General features: G+C 57.0%; 1 protein-coding gene across 1 annotated transcript; it reads right to left on the bottom strand.

Moving 5' to 3' along the window:
* Nucleotides 1–11,380: 11,380 nt before the first annotated feature.
* Nucleotides 11,381–15,845, bottom strand: FOXF1 (forkhead box F1). The gene is made up of 2 exons (XM_060131045.1): nt 14,297–15,845; nt 11,381–12,856 (listed from the first exon to the last, which is right to left on the bottom strand). Exons 1-2 carry the CDS (start codon nt 15,414–15,416, stop codon nt 12,696–12,698), a joined length of 1,281 nt encoding a protein of 426 aa, XP_059987028.1. The 5' UTR covers nt 15,417–15,845; the 3' UTR covers nt 11,381–12,695.
* Between the last annotated feature and the right edge of the window lie 1,984 nt (nt 15,846–17,829).

Here is a 17,829-nt window from a genome sequence, read left to right as displayed (position 1 = left end):
GGGTACAGACTGTTTGTCACACCTCAGTCCTGGTGTCGGAGATGGAGGCCAGTCTGACGTGGACCCTCGGCTGTGTGGTCTCACCTCTGTCCCCTCCTTACCTTTCCAGCCAGGCTCCTCCCCCGGGGTGAACACCCTCTGCACTCGGCCAGTTGCCCCTGAACAGCAGGGAGCCTGTGTCTAGGAAATCCTGGCTGTCAATGAGTTGTCCCAGCCTACGTCACGGACGAGGCTAGACACACGCTCACACACTCATTTGTCCACTGTCGTATGTTTTCTTTCCCTCCATTTCTTTGTTCCTGGAAATCAAGCTGGATTTTGGCCGAACTGTGCTTTCTAAACGGAAGTGCTTTTGCAGTGATCCTGGGTGAAAAGTCAGGATGAGCATTTAAGTGGAGATTTCATTTTTTTTTCCAAATGTATATGCACAGGGCATTTTTATTTTTCCACCAGAGGGTCCAGGCCTTGCCTGCACTTTGAAGATAAGGTTCTCAAGGCTCTCAGTCTCCCTTTGAAAAAGCATTTTCTCGTTGGTTTTACAGTGAAAATGCGGTGGAGACTTTGGAAAGAGAATTGATCCTTAGATTTGCTCGGTTAAATGCAGACTCCACATTGACATGAGCAAAACCAGGGGGTAGAATATCTTAACACAAGGCAGTCCAGGCCGTAGGGCCTCTGGGCTCACTCTTTCTCTGCCCAACCCCTGTCCCTTGGCTGGTTTCGTTTTGTCACTTGTGTTCAGCTTGGCCATCCCAGGCTGACTGACCGCCCAGTCCAGAGTAGCGACCTGATATCTGAACTCCTTGCTCTGTTCCGGTTGGTTTTCCCGTTTTTTCCAGAATGCCTCCTGTCTTTGGCATGTTCTTGTTCAGTTTTGGTTGATGTTTCTATCGTTGACTTGCTACCGTTGGAGTAGTGCTACAGGAGGGCAGGAAGTGAGTCTGTCCCTGCCTTTACTCCCCACTGTGCCCCAGCCCCAGCTGTGAGAGCCACCTGTTGATACACAGCAACTCAGGAGCAATGCAAATGGGAAGGGCTCCGTCAGAGCCAAGGGGGAGGCTGGGTCCCGGCCTCAGCCCTGGGGGCCGGTGTCTGGTGAGTCTGTCGCCAGCACCTTAGACTGTTGAGTTGTGCCCATCAGGGATGATCCCTCCGGGTTGAGCCAGAGTGCTGGGTTTTCTGTCACTTTCAGCCGGAATAATCCAGATGTATTGATACACAGATAATCTGAATGCATTCATCATTTTTTTATATTTGTGGACAGTAGGTTAGTATGAGGGAAACTAGGACCAAGGGCCTGAAATACAAGCCCTCCAGATGTGTCACCTGCGCGCCTCCCCTCCATTCGCCTCGGGCAGCCCCAGAGCCATAGTTCTCAGCGCCGCCAGGAGGGGCCCTCAGGGACCCTGCTTTTCGTTCTCAGAGCTCTTGAGTATTTGCCAGCATCATAATTGTATAGTTCGCATATTACTAAGTAATGGGAACTGAGCGCTCGACAAGTTGCTGAGACTGTATGAACCCCTTTTAAGTGGATTCGTCACGATTCATGGGTCGCATCTCGTGTTTTCCTGAGTGGCGCTGCAGTTTTGCTTGCAGATGCGAGGAGATTCCTGCCACCCTCAACTGCATGGCGAGCGCTGGCCCTGGGGCTTCACTGTGTCTGCTGACGCTTCCTATGTTTTCGGCAAGTCATGGAGCCTCTCCGGGCATTGGCGTCCTCATCTTTACAAAGAGAGGGTTGAGCGTGTTTGTTTCTAAGGCCTGAACGGTTGTAACGTTCTGTTTCTTTTAAGGCTCACTGCTCACCGTCACTTAGATTTTTTTCTGTTTATAAAAGTAAACTTATCCATTCTGGAAATTTGGGGATATCAGAAGTACAAAGAGTGTCACCCCTCACTCCACCACTTAAGCAGCCTTGACACTGCCTCTGATTTACGTCCAGTCTCTCCTCTGTGCAGTTGTAAAACGTAGCTAGGATTAACAGCATGAGCTTCAGAATCACACAGGTTCGGCCGAGAGCATCAGTGTTGCTGCTGCCTGGTACCTCCTGTCTGAACTTCCACGTGCTCAACTGTGAGTGGGCATAGTGATAGGACCTCCTCTAGATTTGTTGTTTTGAAGGGTGAATAAAGCAGCTTGGATTTACTTCTAAGTCGTACCACACGTAAAAATAAATTCCAGGCTAATTAAATATCTAAACATAAAAATGAAGGAATTTGGAAATAATAAAAGAATGTTTTCTAATGTTGGGTTAGCAAAGGATGGGCGGGGCCCTGAATTTAAGGAGGAACTTACTCCTGGTCCTCTCCTGGAATGTCAGGTTTTGGTGGGTATGGAATCCAAACGAGCCGTCCAGGATGAGCTGTCTGCGGGACGCTTCTCCAAGCGACGGCATTCACCAGTGTTTTTAAGCATCGAAATTTCTGTGTGTTCTTTTCTAAAATTTGTCACTATGCATAAATGATTTTATTTAGTATTACTTAAGTCGTTTGGGGAATGTTAAGATAAATAAGCTTTACAACATGTTCTCCTACTTCTAAAATCGGCCTCTGGACTGGGTGACTGTTACAAATGGAAACAGCTGCTCTCAGAAAGTGCAATGGGCTTGTTCGGGGCTCCAGACCCAGGCAGAGGTAAAGCGGGTACTTGGACCCTGGCCTCTGCCCCAGGAACCCTGCCGGCTTCTCTACATGACAGTTGGCCCTCAACACCTGCGGGTTCTGCACCAACCGTGGGTTCACCCAACTGCAAATACTGAGTCCTGGATGTGGAACCCATGGATGTGGAGGGCCGACTGTATTACACAACTGGATATAAGGGACTTGAGCATAGGTGGATTTTGGTATCCACGGAGGCTCCTGGAAACAGTCCCCCACAGATACCAAGGGTTGACTGTACTTTCTCTACCAGCAGAGGAGCAGGGATAGCGCTGTTCACACCCCACCCTCCCCAACTCAGCCAGCAGCCCCTAAGCGGCCAGGACGTGTGGGAGCCAGCCCTCCTAGACTCTTAGGGGAGGGGTCCTGTAGGCCTGCCCTCCCATTGTCCTTCGGCCATCATTTTGCCTTCCTGGTTCCCATCCAGCGACGCACACAGACCTCCCCCAGATGCCGCATGAGGAGAAAGAAACACGGTGACACAAGACTGCAAATAGAAAAGGCTGAGAATAAAACTACCCAAGAAAAGAGAGCCCATGTAGCTAAAACCCCAAAAGAGTTTATGTTTGGTGAAGAGATATTGGCGAGAAGATAAAATGTCAGATGAGAGCAACATTTAAAAAGAAACAGTAATCGGGTCCAGGGATGGTAAACATGGGGCAAATCCAGCTCTCCGTCCACACCCGCACCCACAGCAGACATCAGCAATCCATCCCAGCACCCTTACTGGCCGAGCCTGAGAAGGCTTTGCCCTGGATTTTAAGGAACTGGGGCCAGACGATCGCTACGAGGTGAAGCTTTCTGCCTTTTTGCCAAAGGAGCAAAACTGAGGATCCTTCCCTTCACCTCTTGTTTTCCTGGGGAGCATTGCCACCTCTCACCACCTGCCTCCCCCCACAGGCTCCCAGGAAGCACCTGGCTTGCAGAGGACTCTTCCAAAACTTCGCTTCTGCCTCTCACACCCCCTGCACTCAGCAGAAAGAGCTGAATGGGCATTGCTAACCTCACTTACCCTGTATCTGGATCTAACCCAACCAATGTTCCAAATACAGTAGATACTGTGGACTCTCTAGTCATTTTCAAAATGGGTTTTTTTAGGGGGTGGGGTGGGGCAGGGCTATCCTGGGGAAGTCTGTCTTCAAGATAAGTCTGACACAAAACTCCATACATAAAAGCAGGAAGCAGAGATTGGTGTGTAGGTGAATTTACAGTCACCTCCCGCAGTATTCTTTAACGGGCGCTGCCTACTTGAGCCCCCAGCTGTTCTGCAGCTGAGAGTGGGGTGCCGACCTCAGCTGGGTTGGCTTCTGTCTTCTGGTGATACGGTCTTCTGTCTTCACTCCTGATGGTAATGGCTCAAATTTATTGAGCTGTTTAAAATGCTGTGGAAGTTGTGAAGTGTTAGCCCAAGGTTATTCAGCAGCCCCATTGAGCGAAGGGGTCTGTGCAGATCCCCGTGGATCTGGGCCCTGGGGCAGCTGGGTGTACACTGCTGGCTGGCACGCGGAGGCTGAGGACCTGGCAGTTTCCCCCTCATCTTCTCGGGACGCTTGTCCTCAGAGCCTGGTCCCCACGCTGTGAGGAAGCCCGAGTTGCCTGGGCCAGGGCCTAGCAGAGGAGTGCGTACCACCACCTCACCGTCCTCGTGGGTGTGCCACCTTGAAAGTCGGTCCCCAAGCCCAGGTGAGCCGTCTCAGCTGATGCCTCCTGGAGCAGACGAGGGCTGTTTCCACTGCGCCCTGCCCAGACTGCAGTCAGGAGTGAAATGAATCCTTTCTGCTGCTTTAAGTTTAGAGGGTGATTTGTTCTTTATTAATAGTCAGTGGCATAATTTCATTTATAACAATGTTACTATGTGAATTATATGATGCATTTATAAATACACATATATTACTGAAGATACAATTTAGAAATACAAATTATATAGATGCGCAAGTGTGTGATTTCACCTGACCCTCACAGTCGCTTCTGAGAGAAGCGGGTAACAGATGGGTAACTGGCCCACAGTCCCCCAGCTTTGGTAGTGAAGCCAGGAGTCGGGTTGTAGCTGATTGTAGACTAGGCCAGAGTTATCTGTCTTCTTTCACTGTGGGTCACCTTCACCTTGCCACCTAAGGTAGAAAGAGGCACACAAAACGGGGTCATTTTCTAGAAGAGAGATGCAGGGTGGGGTGATACCCCCAGGTGCACACATGGCAGAGACACCCCTGGGGCTGGGGCTGCTCGGTTCAGGAGCCTGCAGGAGAGTCTCCAGGCAGGGGGCGGTGGGTTTTGTCCACTCTGCGTTGCATCTGTCCTGCTGCCTTCAGTTCTGATCTGCACGTCACTAGGTAGCTGCCCCTGTTGGAAGCCCTAAGTCTGAGGGTCACCAGGCCAGCTTTCCGTCTGTTGCTTGAAATAGCCCCATATTTTATTGCACGTGTAGATGAGGCAGCTGAGGCACCGAGTTGTGCTGGCTTGTTCCCCGGTGCGTGGCAGAGCCCCTCTTGTCCCCTACCACGCCCTCCCCTGTGAGTCCCACTTGCTTTGCCAGGCCTTGTCATCATCCTAGGTTTTCACTGGAGACTGCCTGGGCGTTCTTTCAAACAAGCAGAGACTTCTGAATAGCGGAACCCACACTCCTGTTCCTCCAGTGGGGCAGGATTTCTTCTTGTGAATGGAATTCTTTATTTCCGACGTCCATAAATCACAAAAGTTATAATGGGAGCTGACATGTGACCATGTAATGTGGACATTTTGCACTTTGGATGTTTGGGAAGCAATAAACTCAGACCCTGAAGTGCCGAGTTGTGAGCAAACTAAACATCCCTGCCTGCCTCGGAGGGTGGATTAACTCAACCCTTAGAAGAATCCCATGAAGCAGGTGTTGTTACGTTCCCATTTTCTAGGTGAGAAAGATGGGGCTCCCAGAGGTTATCTGACTTGTTCAGGTCACACAGCAGAGCTGGCCTTCAGTCCCAGGGCCTCTCCCCACCATCAAGGGAGAAGCCTGTCCGTCATCATCTCTTGACTACCAACAGGCCTCCGAGGTAGCTGGGAGCCAGGGTGGCCCATGGGGACACCAGAGACAATTGATTTAGTGGTGGAGGCACGTGGTGTTGAAGCCACACCCGCCAGGGTTGGCAGTGAATCCAGCTCCGACGGGCCCTTGCTGTGCCACCTCAGGTGGAGTGCTTGCCCTCTCGGTTTCTTCACTTGTAAGCCCTTCATACATTTTCTAATCACTTAATCCTTTGCGAGGAGTTCTCCTACCATCACCCCCATTTTAAAGATGGGGAAGCTGAGGCATAGTGGGGAGGCACCGGCCCGAGCTCACAGTTGGGAAGCAGTGGAGTTGGGACTCAGATTCGGGCTCTCTGACTCCCAGGGTCTCAATCCTGGGCTCATCGCCTGCTTTTCCAGGGTCGGCAGGTCTCCGTGTGTGCAGGGAGACGTCTCCTGGAGCCGACACGCTGTCTCGAGGGGTGGGTTTGAAGCCATGTTTGCTTTCTTCCTTTCACCTTTCTACAGTTTATTTATTTTATTTTAAATAAGTCCTATCATTTGTGTAATTAGGAAAAGACTAAATTCATGTAGTTTAGCTGTCTCCCAAAAAACGCCAGCTGCACTTTAACAAAGGTCAGAGACCCTGAAACATCAGAATCAGGTTTATCTGTGCACAGCCTCTGTGCACAGCCTCTGTCCACGTTCAGGTGAAATCAATTTTCCTCAGTGGGTCCCTGCTGTTATCCCAACAAAAACGGCGAGGTGGACAGCAGGTGGCGCTGCCCCCTCAGAAACAGCCAGGGGCGGAATCCCTGGGACCGTTCAGGTGCTAGGCTGCCTCCTCTCCCAGGGAGGGTCCCCTGCCCCGAGCTCTCTGCCCAGGGAAGGCTTCTGACCATTTGGACAGAGATGGCCCAGCCCTCCCTGCTTCACCCCAAGCTGTGACCACGCAAAGGTGTTACAGCAGGACCCAGAAACACGGTGTGCTGAACTATGGGGCTGGCTTTGGTGGAAATTTCCAAATGCAGAAACGTTGTCTCCTTTTCCAGGGGACATCTGAGGGCCCGGCATGCCCCGTGGTCGTGAGCCCTGACACAGCAGGGTTCACGGAGCCCGTGCCTCCTCCCTGGTGTGATGCCGTGGTTTTAATGACATAAGCCTGGGGAGGCTTATCACCACCGTTACTCCTCAGACCACTCTCCAGCTGCAGCATTTCTCCCTGGGCTGCCACCCCACTGACACAGTGAACTGCAGGAAATCAGCTGCAGGGCACAGTCTGCACCGGCCCCAGCGCCTCTGTCCGCTCTGGACAGGCTCACCCTTCGGCGTCCTCAGACAGCCCGTGCTGTAGGAGTCGGAGGGGACCTTGGTGGCCACGCCCACACGGGGGTCTTGAACAGCACCAGCCTTCTGCCTCCGCTGGGGGCTTGGGTTGCCTTGGCCTTGGTGACGTTGCCTCTTTAGGGTGTTGACACGACCGACCCCAAGTATCCTGGTGCTGTTGACCCGTGTCAGCAGGGGTGTGTCAGCCGCTGAATCTTGTCTGACCCGATGGCAGAGGGCAGTGGGTACTCAGTGTCCCTGAATGAGTGAATCTGTGCCAGATGCCTCCTCTGTCCTGTGTTTCGTGCCAATGGTATTTTGCACTTGCAGAGTCAGTCGTCCCTCTTCCCCTGCCTATCCCCAGAGCACAGAGATCAATACAGTTAAGGGCCCATGATTTGTCTCGGTCCCACAATGTCAGTGCGCCATCGTGAGTGGATGTGGCTTGCCAGTGGGAGATGCTAAACAAGGGCCTCCCTCCTTAAAACAGCCCAGAACTCTGAGCTCTTGGTACCCAGAAGATTCCAGAGGCAGAGCAGGAGGGCACAGCCACATATGCTGCCCCAGCTGGCCTCTCTTCCTTGAGCTTCATCTTTTGTTTGAGTTTTTCTCCGTTGGACTGAGGGGCGCAAGGAAGTGAAGGGATCTCTCGTGGAGGTCCGTGGTGGGAACCTACGAAAACCAGGTCCACTGTCCCAGAGAGGAGGTGAAAGTCAGGGGTCTGAGCTGGGGCTGCTAGGAGGACCTCCCCCCCCAATCCAGATGCAGGCAGGGGGATCAGAGGGACCCCAGTCCCTTGTGCTGCCCCTGACCATTGCCATCTCCCCGGCGGAGGCAGGAGGCTGGCAGAGGCTGGGTCACGGACCACACTTCAGCTTCCCTCTTTTATCACTAGGCCTCATGGCTGGAGGAAAATGGGTGTCCAGGAGCCATGGGGCTCAGTGGTTAGGGACATGGGCTTTGTGGTCAGAAAGTCCTGGGTCTGAGTCCAAATTCCACCTCTTACCAGCAGTGTCTTGATAAAGTCCCCTAACCTCTCTGAGCTCATTTCTGAATCTGGAGTCGAGAGCAGTAAGTTGTAGGACCTGCCTGAGAGGGCTGCCGAGAAGGTGGACAGAGGTGGTGTGGAGAGAGGACGGCCGCGTGGCCAGTGCAAGGCGCCTCCTGCACAAACCCGAGCCCCGCGTCTGCTCGCCTGGGCGCCAAGTGCCCCCCATCAGCTGCTGCTTAGGGTCACGAGCTGGCTGGGCCACTGGGCGGGAGGGGGCAGCAGAGGCCACAATGAGACTCCTTCACCGGGGTTTTCTCAGGAGCCCAGAGAATGCTGGACGAGAGACTCTAAACTTCGCACCCATCAGGACCACCTGGACATCTGTGAGCCTGTGGATTCCCGGGTCCCACCTCCAGAGATTCTAATCCAGTGACTGTCAGCACCTGCCCCTGCCCCCACGTGCAGTGTGAGCAGACACCCCTGGTATTTCTGCTGAGGGCAGTTCCTGGGCCGCACTCGGAACCACCCTCAGGAGTGAAGCCCTTGAGCGCAGGGTTAGGAGATCCTGGGGAGGGTCCACATCGGAACCCAACTCCTGACTCAGCCCCACGTTAGAATTCCATCTTTGGAGCCAAGTGGGACGTCTTCCTTCTCCCTGGGAACGGAGGGAAAGTCCAGGTGCGTCATACTGGAAGATGGGGCGTCCAGTGGTTGGTTCCCAAGCTGGTTGCCCGAGTCCCTGAGCAGGAGGCCTTGTAGAATATGGGTTCTTGCAACTCGTTTGACACCCACCCCACACTCCAGGGGAGGAGGATAGGAAATGCGCACCTCATAGCCATTCCTGGCTGGGCGTCCTGGAGCTAGGCTGTCCTCTTGCTCCTGGCAGGTGTCACCTCGCTGACCACTGAGGTGAGGAGAACCGAGGCTCCGAGGTAACTTGTCTCACCCAGGTCAAGTGGTGCTGGAGCTGGGACTCTAGCTCCATCTTTGCACTGCTTCCAGGAGAGCTGCAGGCGGGGAGCCACTCCGCTCCCTGTCCCTAGCCCTCCAGCCCCAAAGGGCAAAGAAAACGGCAGGACCAGGCAGGCACTTCCCCTTCGGAAGCACGCACCCTGAGTGCCGACTGGTCGCCAGGCCTGCAGCTCGCGTCTGCCAGGGGCTGGGGAGCCGGGACACTGCGCCAAGGCGCCGCTGCTGCTGCTGCCGCTTGGGGCTGCGATGGCCTGCAGCCGAGGTTCAGCTGTGTCCCAGCCGTCGGCCCTGCGCAGAGAACTGCCACGGGAGGTGTAATCCACGAACAGAAGCCCTGTCGTGAACATCCTGGCCGCTGCCCCACCTCCTGGCCTATTGTTTTGGGGAGTATTCATACCCTTGGGGTATTTTGACTGCGTTGTTCCAGGACAAACCCCCTAAAGATGTGTGCAGAACTTTTGAATTGATTCTCTCGAAAATGCCCCTACGCTAGAATGGTACCCCTCGTGCACCCAGGGCGTGTGATTTTGCACCGGACTCAGAAGCGCCTTTGCATTTTAAGCTGGTAACTTGCACAAGCCGTGCGCGCTTTTGTGTTGGCACCGGGGGTGGGAGCTTCATCCCCGTGGTCCCTGTGCGAGCCAGGCCGAAATGGGCCTTGGGGAAGACTCGAGTGAGCGTGGTCTTGCGCGGGGGCAGCGGGCGGCTTCGTGAAATCTTGGTCCTGGGCGTGGAGGCAATTGTGCCTGTAGAATCTGACCCTTTCGGGTGTGCCTGGAGCCACACTCTCCCCGCGGGGAAGGCTGGACTTTGCTCTCATCCCCAGGCTCCAGGTCAGGCCCCAGGCAGGCCAGGCCCATCCCTGATCCCTGGGCTGGTTTTCCTGCACAGGCCCCTCTGGGTGCGTCCCACCTGGCTTGGCCCGGACGTGAGCACGCCGGGAGGTCTTGCTGAAATGAAGGCGCTCCGGGGGAGATGAACAGGAGACCGGGGTTCGCCGCCGCCCCCCATCCCCCACTCTGGTCCGGCGGCGCCAAAGCCACGTGCTACCAGGGCGCACCAAGGGGCCAAGGGAGTGGGTGCGGGGGCTGGAGACGCTGCCCGAGAAGACAGGGAGCGCGCCGACTGGGCTGGCATTGGGTTTCTCCTAATCAGCCCCACTTCCCCGGAGCCTCCATCCTAATTGGGGCGCAGGCTCCGATGGAGGAAGCAGGGGGCCCCACGCCTGCCCGCCTGCCTCCCTGCCAAGATTGTCCGGAGCCCCAGCACGACGTTCCTGCACTGGAGGCCTGGGGGCTTTTCTCTGGCCCCGTTCTGGGCACCAACGGGAGGCAGGGGGTGCGGAGAGGTGGCCTCTGCCCCGGAAGACAGTGCCTCCCCCGCCCTCCATGAAGCTGCTCCCCGCCCGCTGCCCAGGAGACCCGGGCCCGCCGCTTCGGCCGCCCAAGACCCCGAGGGACAGAGTCGCCGGCTTTTTCCTGTGCCCTTTATCTCTGTTTTATAGACAGCTGTTAGTTTGGGGCATTAATTGCTTGGGCGAGTTTATTGATAATTTTGATGTAACAGAGCACCGGAGAAATTGCCCTCACGTCCAGAATGTCAGATTTGAGAAGAACCAGGTTCAGAGGCTCACGACCCCACGACGCGGAGAAGCTGTGGTGGGTCTTGAACGGCTGCACCGACAACGTGACTTTATTGTGTTTGTTTTCCTAGGTAGCTGGGAATTGGAATAGAAGGAGGGTCAGTAGGGGAGACAGACTTTTTAAAATGGATTTTTCCCCTAATGATTTAGGGGGAAATGTAAGCAGATTGGAAACATGCCTATCACCTTGCTCTCCCACCAACAGCCTTTTTCCTGCTCAAATTTTACTCGCTTCTCCATTGGGGAAAACCAAGTGCAGGGCACCAAAAAAAAAAAAAAATCCTACCAAAAAAAAAAACCTTAAAAGGTGTTCCATGATTTATAACAGCTAGAATATGGGAACAGTAAAGTCTGAAACTCAAAGTACAATTCTCATTGGTCTTGGAGTGGCCAAAACAGAAGTGTAAAATATTTTACGTATATACATATATATATATGTATATATATGTTTTTTTCCCTGGGGGAGGGACAACTATAGTTTTTCTTTAAACGTTTGCTTATTTCTTTAAAACAAGAAACGACATATCGAGGGGCAGAGGGCTCTTCTTAAAAAACAGAAGCCAAGAAAAAGAGTTACTCTCGTCCAGATTTCACCTCAGCGTGAAATGAAGAGTGAAAAGAGAAGGATTAGCCAAGAAATAAAAAAGAAGAAAAAAGGATTAAGAATCATCCATACTTTAAATTTTTTAAAAAAAAAAAGGCTGGAGATCCCAGGCTCGTTTCTGTCTGTATTTGGAAGATATTCTCCAATCCCAATAAAATACTCATGCGATTTTATTTCTAGTTGATACAATATTAAAGGCCATGTACAAATGTTATACATTTTTATTTTTGTTCTTTTTTAGGAAAAAATACACAGAAGGCAAAAACATCCTCAAATTGTCATTTTTATACAGTGCAGAAGGAAATTTAAAATACGTGTCACAAACGCTGCACCCCAGCAGCCAAAATGCTAAAAAAAAGGGGGGGGCCTTCATTTTATATATATATTTATTTATTTATTTATATAAAACATATGGAAATTTGTCTTTACACAGATCGGACTTAGTTTCAAATTTACAATGGATACCTAAAAAAAAAATCTACGCGGCAAATATTGCCAACAAAGTTACACCATTAATACTGATAAACGGAGGAGCCTATGCGGTGTTTCGATTATTAGGGAAAGAAAGTAGAATAAATAACAGGATGAGCCTTGCTATCGTTTCTTTAAAAGTGCCTTAACCTTTCTGCGTCACCGCAATCCTGAATCCGAGCGCTCAGCGGGCCTTCCCGGTCCCCGCGGCGCCGTGTTTTCCTCACTCTCCCACCAGAAGGTTTACAGTAGAGATCAGGAGACAGCCAGGTCTCGGGAGAAAAACACCGACCAAAAAAGTCAAAATAAAGTTAGAAACCAAACCAAAAACACTGAAGAGAAGGATGGAGAGGAAGGCGGAGGGGGACGGCAGCAGAGGCCCGAGAGCCGCCGCTTCTGGGCTCCTGGTTTCTTTCCTAAGACGAGCAGTGGCTTCAGAAATGCAAGTTATTCGCACAAGGATCCACCTGTGGTTGGTTGGAGGACTTCTGAGGTGGGGAGGGAGAAGGCGATTTCTTGCCCCCCCTTCCCTGCAAAAGATGGCTCTGAAAGGAGACGCGCATTCCAAGACATTCTTTCAAAAAAAATTAAAAAAGATAAATACTCAACCAAAAAATAAAAGTATTTGATAATGACGGTCTCACACGTTTGCCTTTCTCCTTCCCCGACTTTTGCCATTGGAGGGGAAGAGGGGGAGAGACCTCAGCAGAATGCTTGTTTAGATGTTGAGGGTTTTTCCCCAACACAGCACCTTCTCAGCCGGTTTCAATAGGATCAAAAATAGATATTTATTTTTCAACAGCTGCAGTCAGATCAGGCCCCACCACCACCATGTTAAAGAAACTGTTGAGCGGGTGGCGGGGAGGTGCCGACAGCGGGGCTCCGTCGTTGCCTCGGGGATTCCTTTCCCGAATAATCCGGTCGGGGAGGGGTCAAACCCTTTTCTTCTGCCGACGGTTATACCTCGAAAATAAAGCAGTTTCTGGCGATGGGTTCCGAAGTCCCAGTGCTCGGCCAGCCCCTGCCCGGAGGGCCCCGGGGGCTGTGGCCTCACATCACGCACGGCTTGATGTCTTGGTAGGTGACCTGCTGGTGGTAGTAAGAGCCGCCGCCGGCTGAGTGCATGGACGAGGATGCCATTGTGTTGAAAGAGAAGACGAACTCCTTTCGGTCACACATGCTGGGCGACTGCGAGTGATACCGCGGGATGCCTGCAAGGCAGGGCGACAGGAAAGGGGACGTTAAAGGGTTAGCCTCCGGAGGCCAGAGTTCCAGGTGGAGAAGCACCTTTGCCCGAGGGGTGCACGGGGCAGGCTTGCCCGGCTCGGGCGCAGGGCTGGAGGCCTCTCCTCCACAGCGCCTCCCCATATCTGAGTTCCCGGTCTCCGTAGGGCCGGCGCCCAAAGGGAAGATCCCCAGACACTGGCAAGGATCCCTGCTCCCCTGAGCGCCTGCTGGCTGGGCCTCTCCCACCTTGGACACCGAGCCTGGGCCGGGGCCTTCCAGAGGCTGACGGGGGAAGTGGTGAGAGGGGCCGAGATGCGCCAACAGAGAAGGTCCAGCGGCCTCCACTTTCAGGGCAGCCTGGGGCCTGTGCCTGGGGCTGGGCAGCCACCTTCCAACCCCAAAGGCTGCGGTGGCCCCAGAGCAGCCAGCCAGGCCGGCAGGGGCCGACACGGGGGCCAAGGGTGGCTTCTGCAGAGGAAGGGCCCTTTGAGAACCGAGCCTCTGGGACAGCTGGAGCCCGCCTGGAGTTTGAAGCCGCCCAAGCCGGGCAACCCGGTGCAGAGGGCCCCTCCAGCCTCCAGGCCCGGCTCCTCCCCCCACAGGCTGCTGACAGCTGACTCCTGGCAGGCCCCTGCTTGGATCACTCCAAGCTCTTCTCAGAACCAGGCCCAGAAGGCTGCTAGCGGGTGCCGAGATGGAGGGTTCAGAGGGGAAGATTGCTGTGCACCTTCCTTCTCGGAGGATTGGGGGTGGGGCGGTACCTGGAGACCTGAAAACCTGGCTCCTGAGAAACAGGCTGTGTGGGGGGCCTGCAACTCTGACCTTCGATCGGGTCCCCTCTCTGCCTCTGTCACCACAAAATGCCCCGACTCAATGTTCGCGTGGCCGAGGCCTGATTCCTGAAAGGCCGGGCTCTGAGCCTCTGAGCAGGCGTGCAGCCCGGCCGGCTTTGGGCCTAACTCTTCCGTCCTGCCCGGCTCAGAGCAGAGGCGGCTCTCCCGCAGCTTTTCTGGGGCGAGTGGGGAGAGTGAGCCAGCTGTCCGGGGCTGGGCCTGGCTCCATCCTGGGAACTTGCTGAGGTGTGAGGGGACTAAGGGACCTGAGGGGACTTAGAATATTGGAGTCTAATAAGTCTTTTTGGTGAGGACGGGGCCTACCTGACCAGGCTGGGGCAGCCAGCAGCTGGGAGTTGAAACAGAAAAGGAGAGAAAACGACATCTTAGTCTATACTGGGGGCTCCAGGCTGCACTCGCGTCTCAAATGGGGGGAGGTGGGGCTGAGAGGCACCCTGGGGAGCTTGGCACCGCACAGAAGTGGCCGCAGGCTGTGGCCCAGGGCGGTCAGCAGCTTCTGGGGGCTGGGTCTGCAGTGCACTCACAGATGTGCTCCCCTCAGGACTGGGACAGTTCAACCTCCCCACTCACCTTGCAGCTCAGCTGGGGTGTTGTGACTGTTCTGGTGCAGATACGGCTGGTCCAGGGAATGCGTGGAGAGGCTGCCGGACAGGGGGTTGGCCGCGGGGTTGCAGGGGGACAGGGGCTGCTGCTTGATGTAGGAGGCGCTGCTGTTGAGCGCCGCGGAGGCGGAGGGCGGCCAGGCGGCCGCCGAGCCTGAGTAGACGGCGTGGGGCTCCATGACCCCACCGGCGGCCGCGGGCAGCAGTGGGGAAGCAGGCACCGAGCTGTCGTGGTGCGGGTACTCGCCGGCCGCCGCGGCGCCGCAGCTGCCCATGTACGAGTGGCCGCCGTTGGCGGGCAGGTGGGGCACCGAGTGGCTGGGCAAAGCCATGCCGTCCACGTTGCCCGGCAAGTGGCCGTTCATCATGCCCAGACCTCCCTCCAGCGCCAGGCTGTTGGGCGGGCACGAGAGGCCGCCGGCGGAGCCCTGGAAGCTGTAGGTGTCCGGGAGGTGGTTGAAGCCGAGCCCGTTCATCATGCTGTACATGGGCTTGAGCGCCTGGCATTTCCTTCGGAAGCCGCGCGGCCGCCGCCGAAAGGAGCCCTCCTCGAACATGAACTCACTGGCCGGGTCGATGGTCCAGTAGTGGCCCTTGCCCGGCCGCCCGAGGCCCTTGGGCAGCTTGATGAAGCACTCATTGAGCGAGAGATTGTGGCGCACCGAGTTCTTCCAGCCCTGGTAGGAGCCGCGGAAGAAGGGGAAGCGGCTCTGCAGGAACTGGTAGATCTCGCTGAGTGTCAGGCGCTTGGTGGGCGAGCTCTGGATGGCCATGACGATGAGCGCGATGTACGAGTAGGGCGGCTTCTCGGGGCGCCGGATGCCGGCGTTGGTCTTCTTGGCCTTGGACGGGCCGGACGACGCGGGGTCCATGGCCGCGCCGCCTCCCCCGCCGCCGCCGTGCGGTGGCTGCTGCTTCTCGGGCGCCGAAGACATCGGGTGGCTGCTGCCGCCGCCGCCGCTGCCGCTGCTGCTCTGCGCCGCCGACGAGCCGGGAGGAGGAGGAGGAGGAGGAAGAGGAGGGGGAGGGGGAGGAGGGCAAGGGGGAGGGGGCTGCGCGCGCGGGGCTGGCTGCACCTCTGCCGTCATCGGCGGCCACTTCTCCCGAGCGAGCCTCGGCGCGCCCTCCCCCGCCCGCTCGCTCGCCCGCTCGCTCGCTCGTCCTCCCCGAGGAGCTGATGGATCCGCGGGCGGTTGGCGCAGAGCCCCCTCTCTCTCCAGCTGCCTCCTCCCCCCACCTACTCTCCTCCCTCTTTCCCTCTCGCCCTCCCACAAGGGAAGGAGCCGAGCAGAGGCTGAGAGCAGGCTCTCTGCAGCCTGGGCGGAGGCCGCTAGGAAGCCCCCCACCGGTTTTGCGGGGGAGGCACCACCTCTCGGGCCGGTGGCCGTGCGCCCCCGCGGGGAGCAGCGCTCGATCCCCACCACCCGCGGCGCTCGGCTCCACGACTCCAGCCGAGGCCGCCCTCTCTGCCTTGTCTCTCGGCGGCGTCTCGCGGGCCGGCGTAAGACCCTCCAGGAGTTCCCTCCCCTCCCTGCCCCCCTCCGGCCCCCGCGGTGGTGGGCGCTTAAAGGGCCCCCACCTTCGCCTCCCAGCGTCCGCCTGCAGAACCCGCCCCGCCTCCACCAACCTGGCGAGCAAGTGTTAAAGCGCCCTCGGCCCGCGGTTCAGCCCAGCTGCGCGCAGGCCCCCCGCCTTCCCTGCCCGGCCCGCGCGGAGGAAAACGCACCCCGGGTCCCGGGCCTTCCCCGACGCGTACTGCTCGGTGGCAAATCGCAACTGCAGTGGCGGCCGTGGCCGCCGGGTCGTGACCATCGCGGACGCAGCCGGTTCGGCTACGGGTCCCCGCGGCCGGCGGGCGTGTGTTCCCGCGAGGGACCGCCTACCCACTCTCCCCGCCCCGGGAAGGACTGCGCCGCGCCCGGGACTTTTCGGACTCGCCCAGCCCGGCGCGAGCGGGCGGGCAGCCGATGGAGCCGAGCGCGGGCGGAAAACGAAAGCGCAGGGCGGGTCGCTGCCGCTTTGTCTCCGGCGCCGCAGGCTGTTCGGGGAGCGAGTGAGAACCTCTGGCCTTGCGGAGACCAACATCTCACGGGCTTCCCGAACAGGCGGCCACGCTCATTCACTTACTTGTGCACTCGTGCACACACATGCATACACTGATGCACATGCAAACCCGGTAAATTTCGCAGACTTAGACGTGCAAACTCACACCCACGCGTTCGTTCCCACTCACGCGCACACGGCGCTCAGGCATGTGCGTGCCCACTCGTGCGCTCACTCACGCGCACACAAAAGGCCCACAGGAGCTTCAATTCGCACCTACTCCCACTCATGTGCACACTAGCCACGCTGATCTGAGCTCACACATAACTCAGTTGACCCCCCCCCCCAGCATACACACTGAAAACCCGCCTATTTGGCCCCGCAGTCCCTGTGTCCCCGCTTCCCAAGAGCAGGTTCCGATTTCTCGCAGATGGTAAAGGCCCTGGCAGGAAGTTTATACGGTTCAACGTAAACACATTCTGGGGGATTCTTTAATAATAATAATAGAGAATTCCGCGTGCGCGGGGGGAGTTGGCCTAATGCCCCTGTGGGCTCGGCCTGCCGCCGCCGCGGGGGCCTCTGACATTGAGCGCCAGGCCAGGTTCCGGAAAGCAGTCTGCGCGGGCGGGGAGCATGGGCCCGGGCGGCCCTCGCGCGCCGGGCTGCCCGCAGCGGGGGGCTCGCACGCAGCCTTACCCCGCCAACCTCCCGGCGCTGGGGTGCGGGCTAGGACGGGGTAGGGGGGACGGTGGCGCCGAGCGCAGGATGGCGCAGGAGCCGGGCGCAACGCCGCACGCGGGGACCCAGGTGAGTGCTGTTCGCTCGCAGACTTCGGAGGAGGGAGGCGAGGGGTGTTTTCGCGGGTCGTCGCCAGGAGCCAGGACGCCGTGCTGCGGCGCGAGCTGGGGCGAGAGGCGTGTGCCGGGCTCGGAGTGTGGCCCCGCGGCGCTTTTCAAAGCCCACCGGCCTCTCGGGTTTCTCGGGCCTCCTTGTCAACCCGCTGACGCCCCTCCTCGCTCCGACGCCTTCAGCTTCGGCGGTAGACGCCTCGTCGCCTTCGGGACGCCTGGCACGTCCATGCGAGGAGCTGGGGGTCTCGGCGGCGTAGCCTGCCCTGGCGGAGCGCGCTCGCGGGAGACTAGAAAGCCAGCTTCTCTGCGCTGCGCTTTCGCTCGGCTCCCCCGGCCTCGGCTCCGCACGCAGGCAGGGGTCGGTCGGCAGGGGAAGGGTGAGTGTGGGATGTGACCGCGTCGTGTGCGGTTGTCTTCGCGCAGGTAGACGCGCGCTGGCAGACCCACTCCCACTTCCCAGAGCCCACCCAGCATCCACCGACCGCAGGCATCCTGAGCACCGCGCACAGCCTCGGCCTCCATACGTCAGAGAACACCCCTCACACAGCTCAGGCGCCCCAACCCTTGCACGAGCGCTCTGGCCTGCCCACCGCCGAGGACACACTTT

This window comes from Lagenorhynchus albirostris, chromosome 19 (assembly GCF_949774975.1).
Source record: "Lagenorhynchus albirostris chromosome 19, mLagAlb1.1, whole genome shotgun sequence".
Lineage (NCBI taxonomy): Eukaryota > Metazoa > Chordata > Mammalia > Artiodactyla > Delphinidae > Lagenorhynchus > Lagenorhynchus albirostris.
The sequence above is the reverse complement of the archived record's forward strand: the minus strand, read 5'-3'. Positions and strand labels throughout refer to the sequence as shown.

Coding starts and splice junctions, on each gene's coding strand:
- FOXF1 (XM_060131045.1), bottom strand. CDS start 15,416: ATGACGGCAGAGGTGCAGCCAGCCCCGCGCGCGCAGCCCCCTCCCCCT. Junction 12,857..14,296: donor CACCCCAGCTGAGCTGCAAG/GTGAGTGGGGAG, acceptor CCTGCCTTGCAG/GCATCCCGCGGTATCACTCG.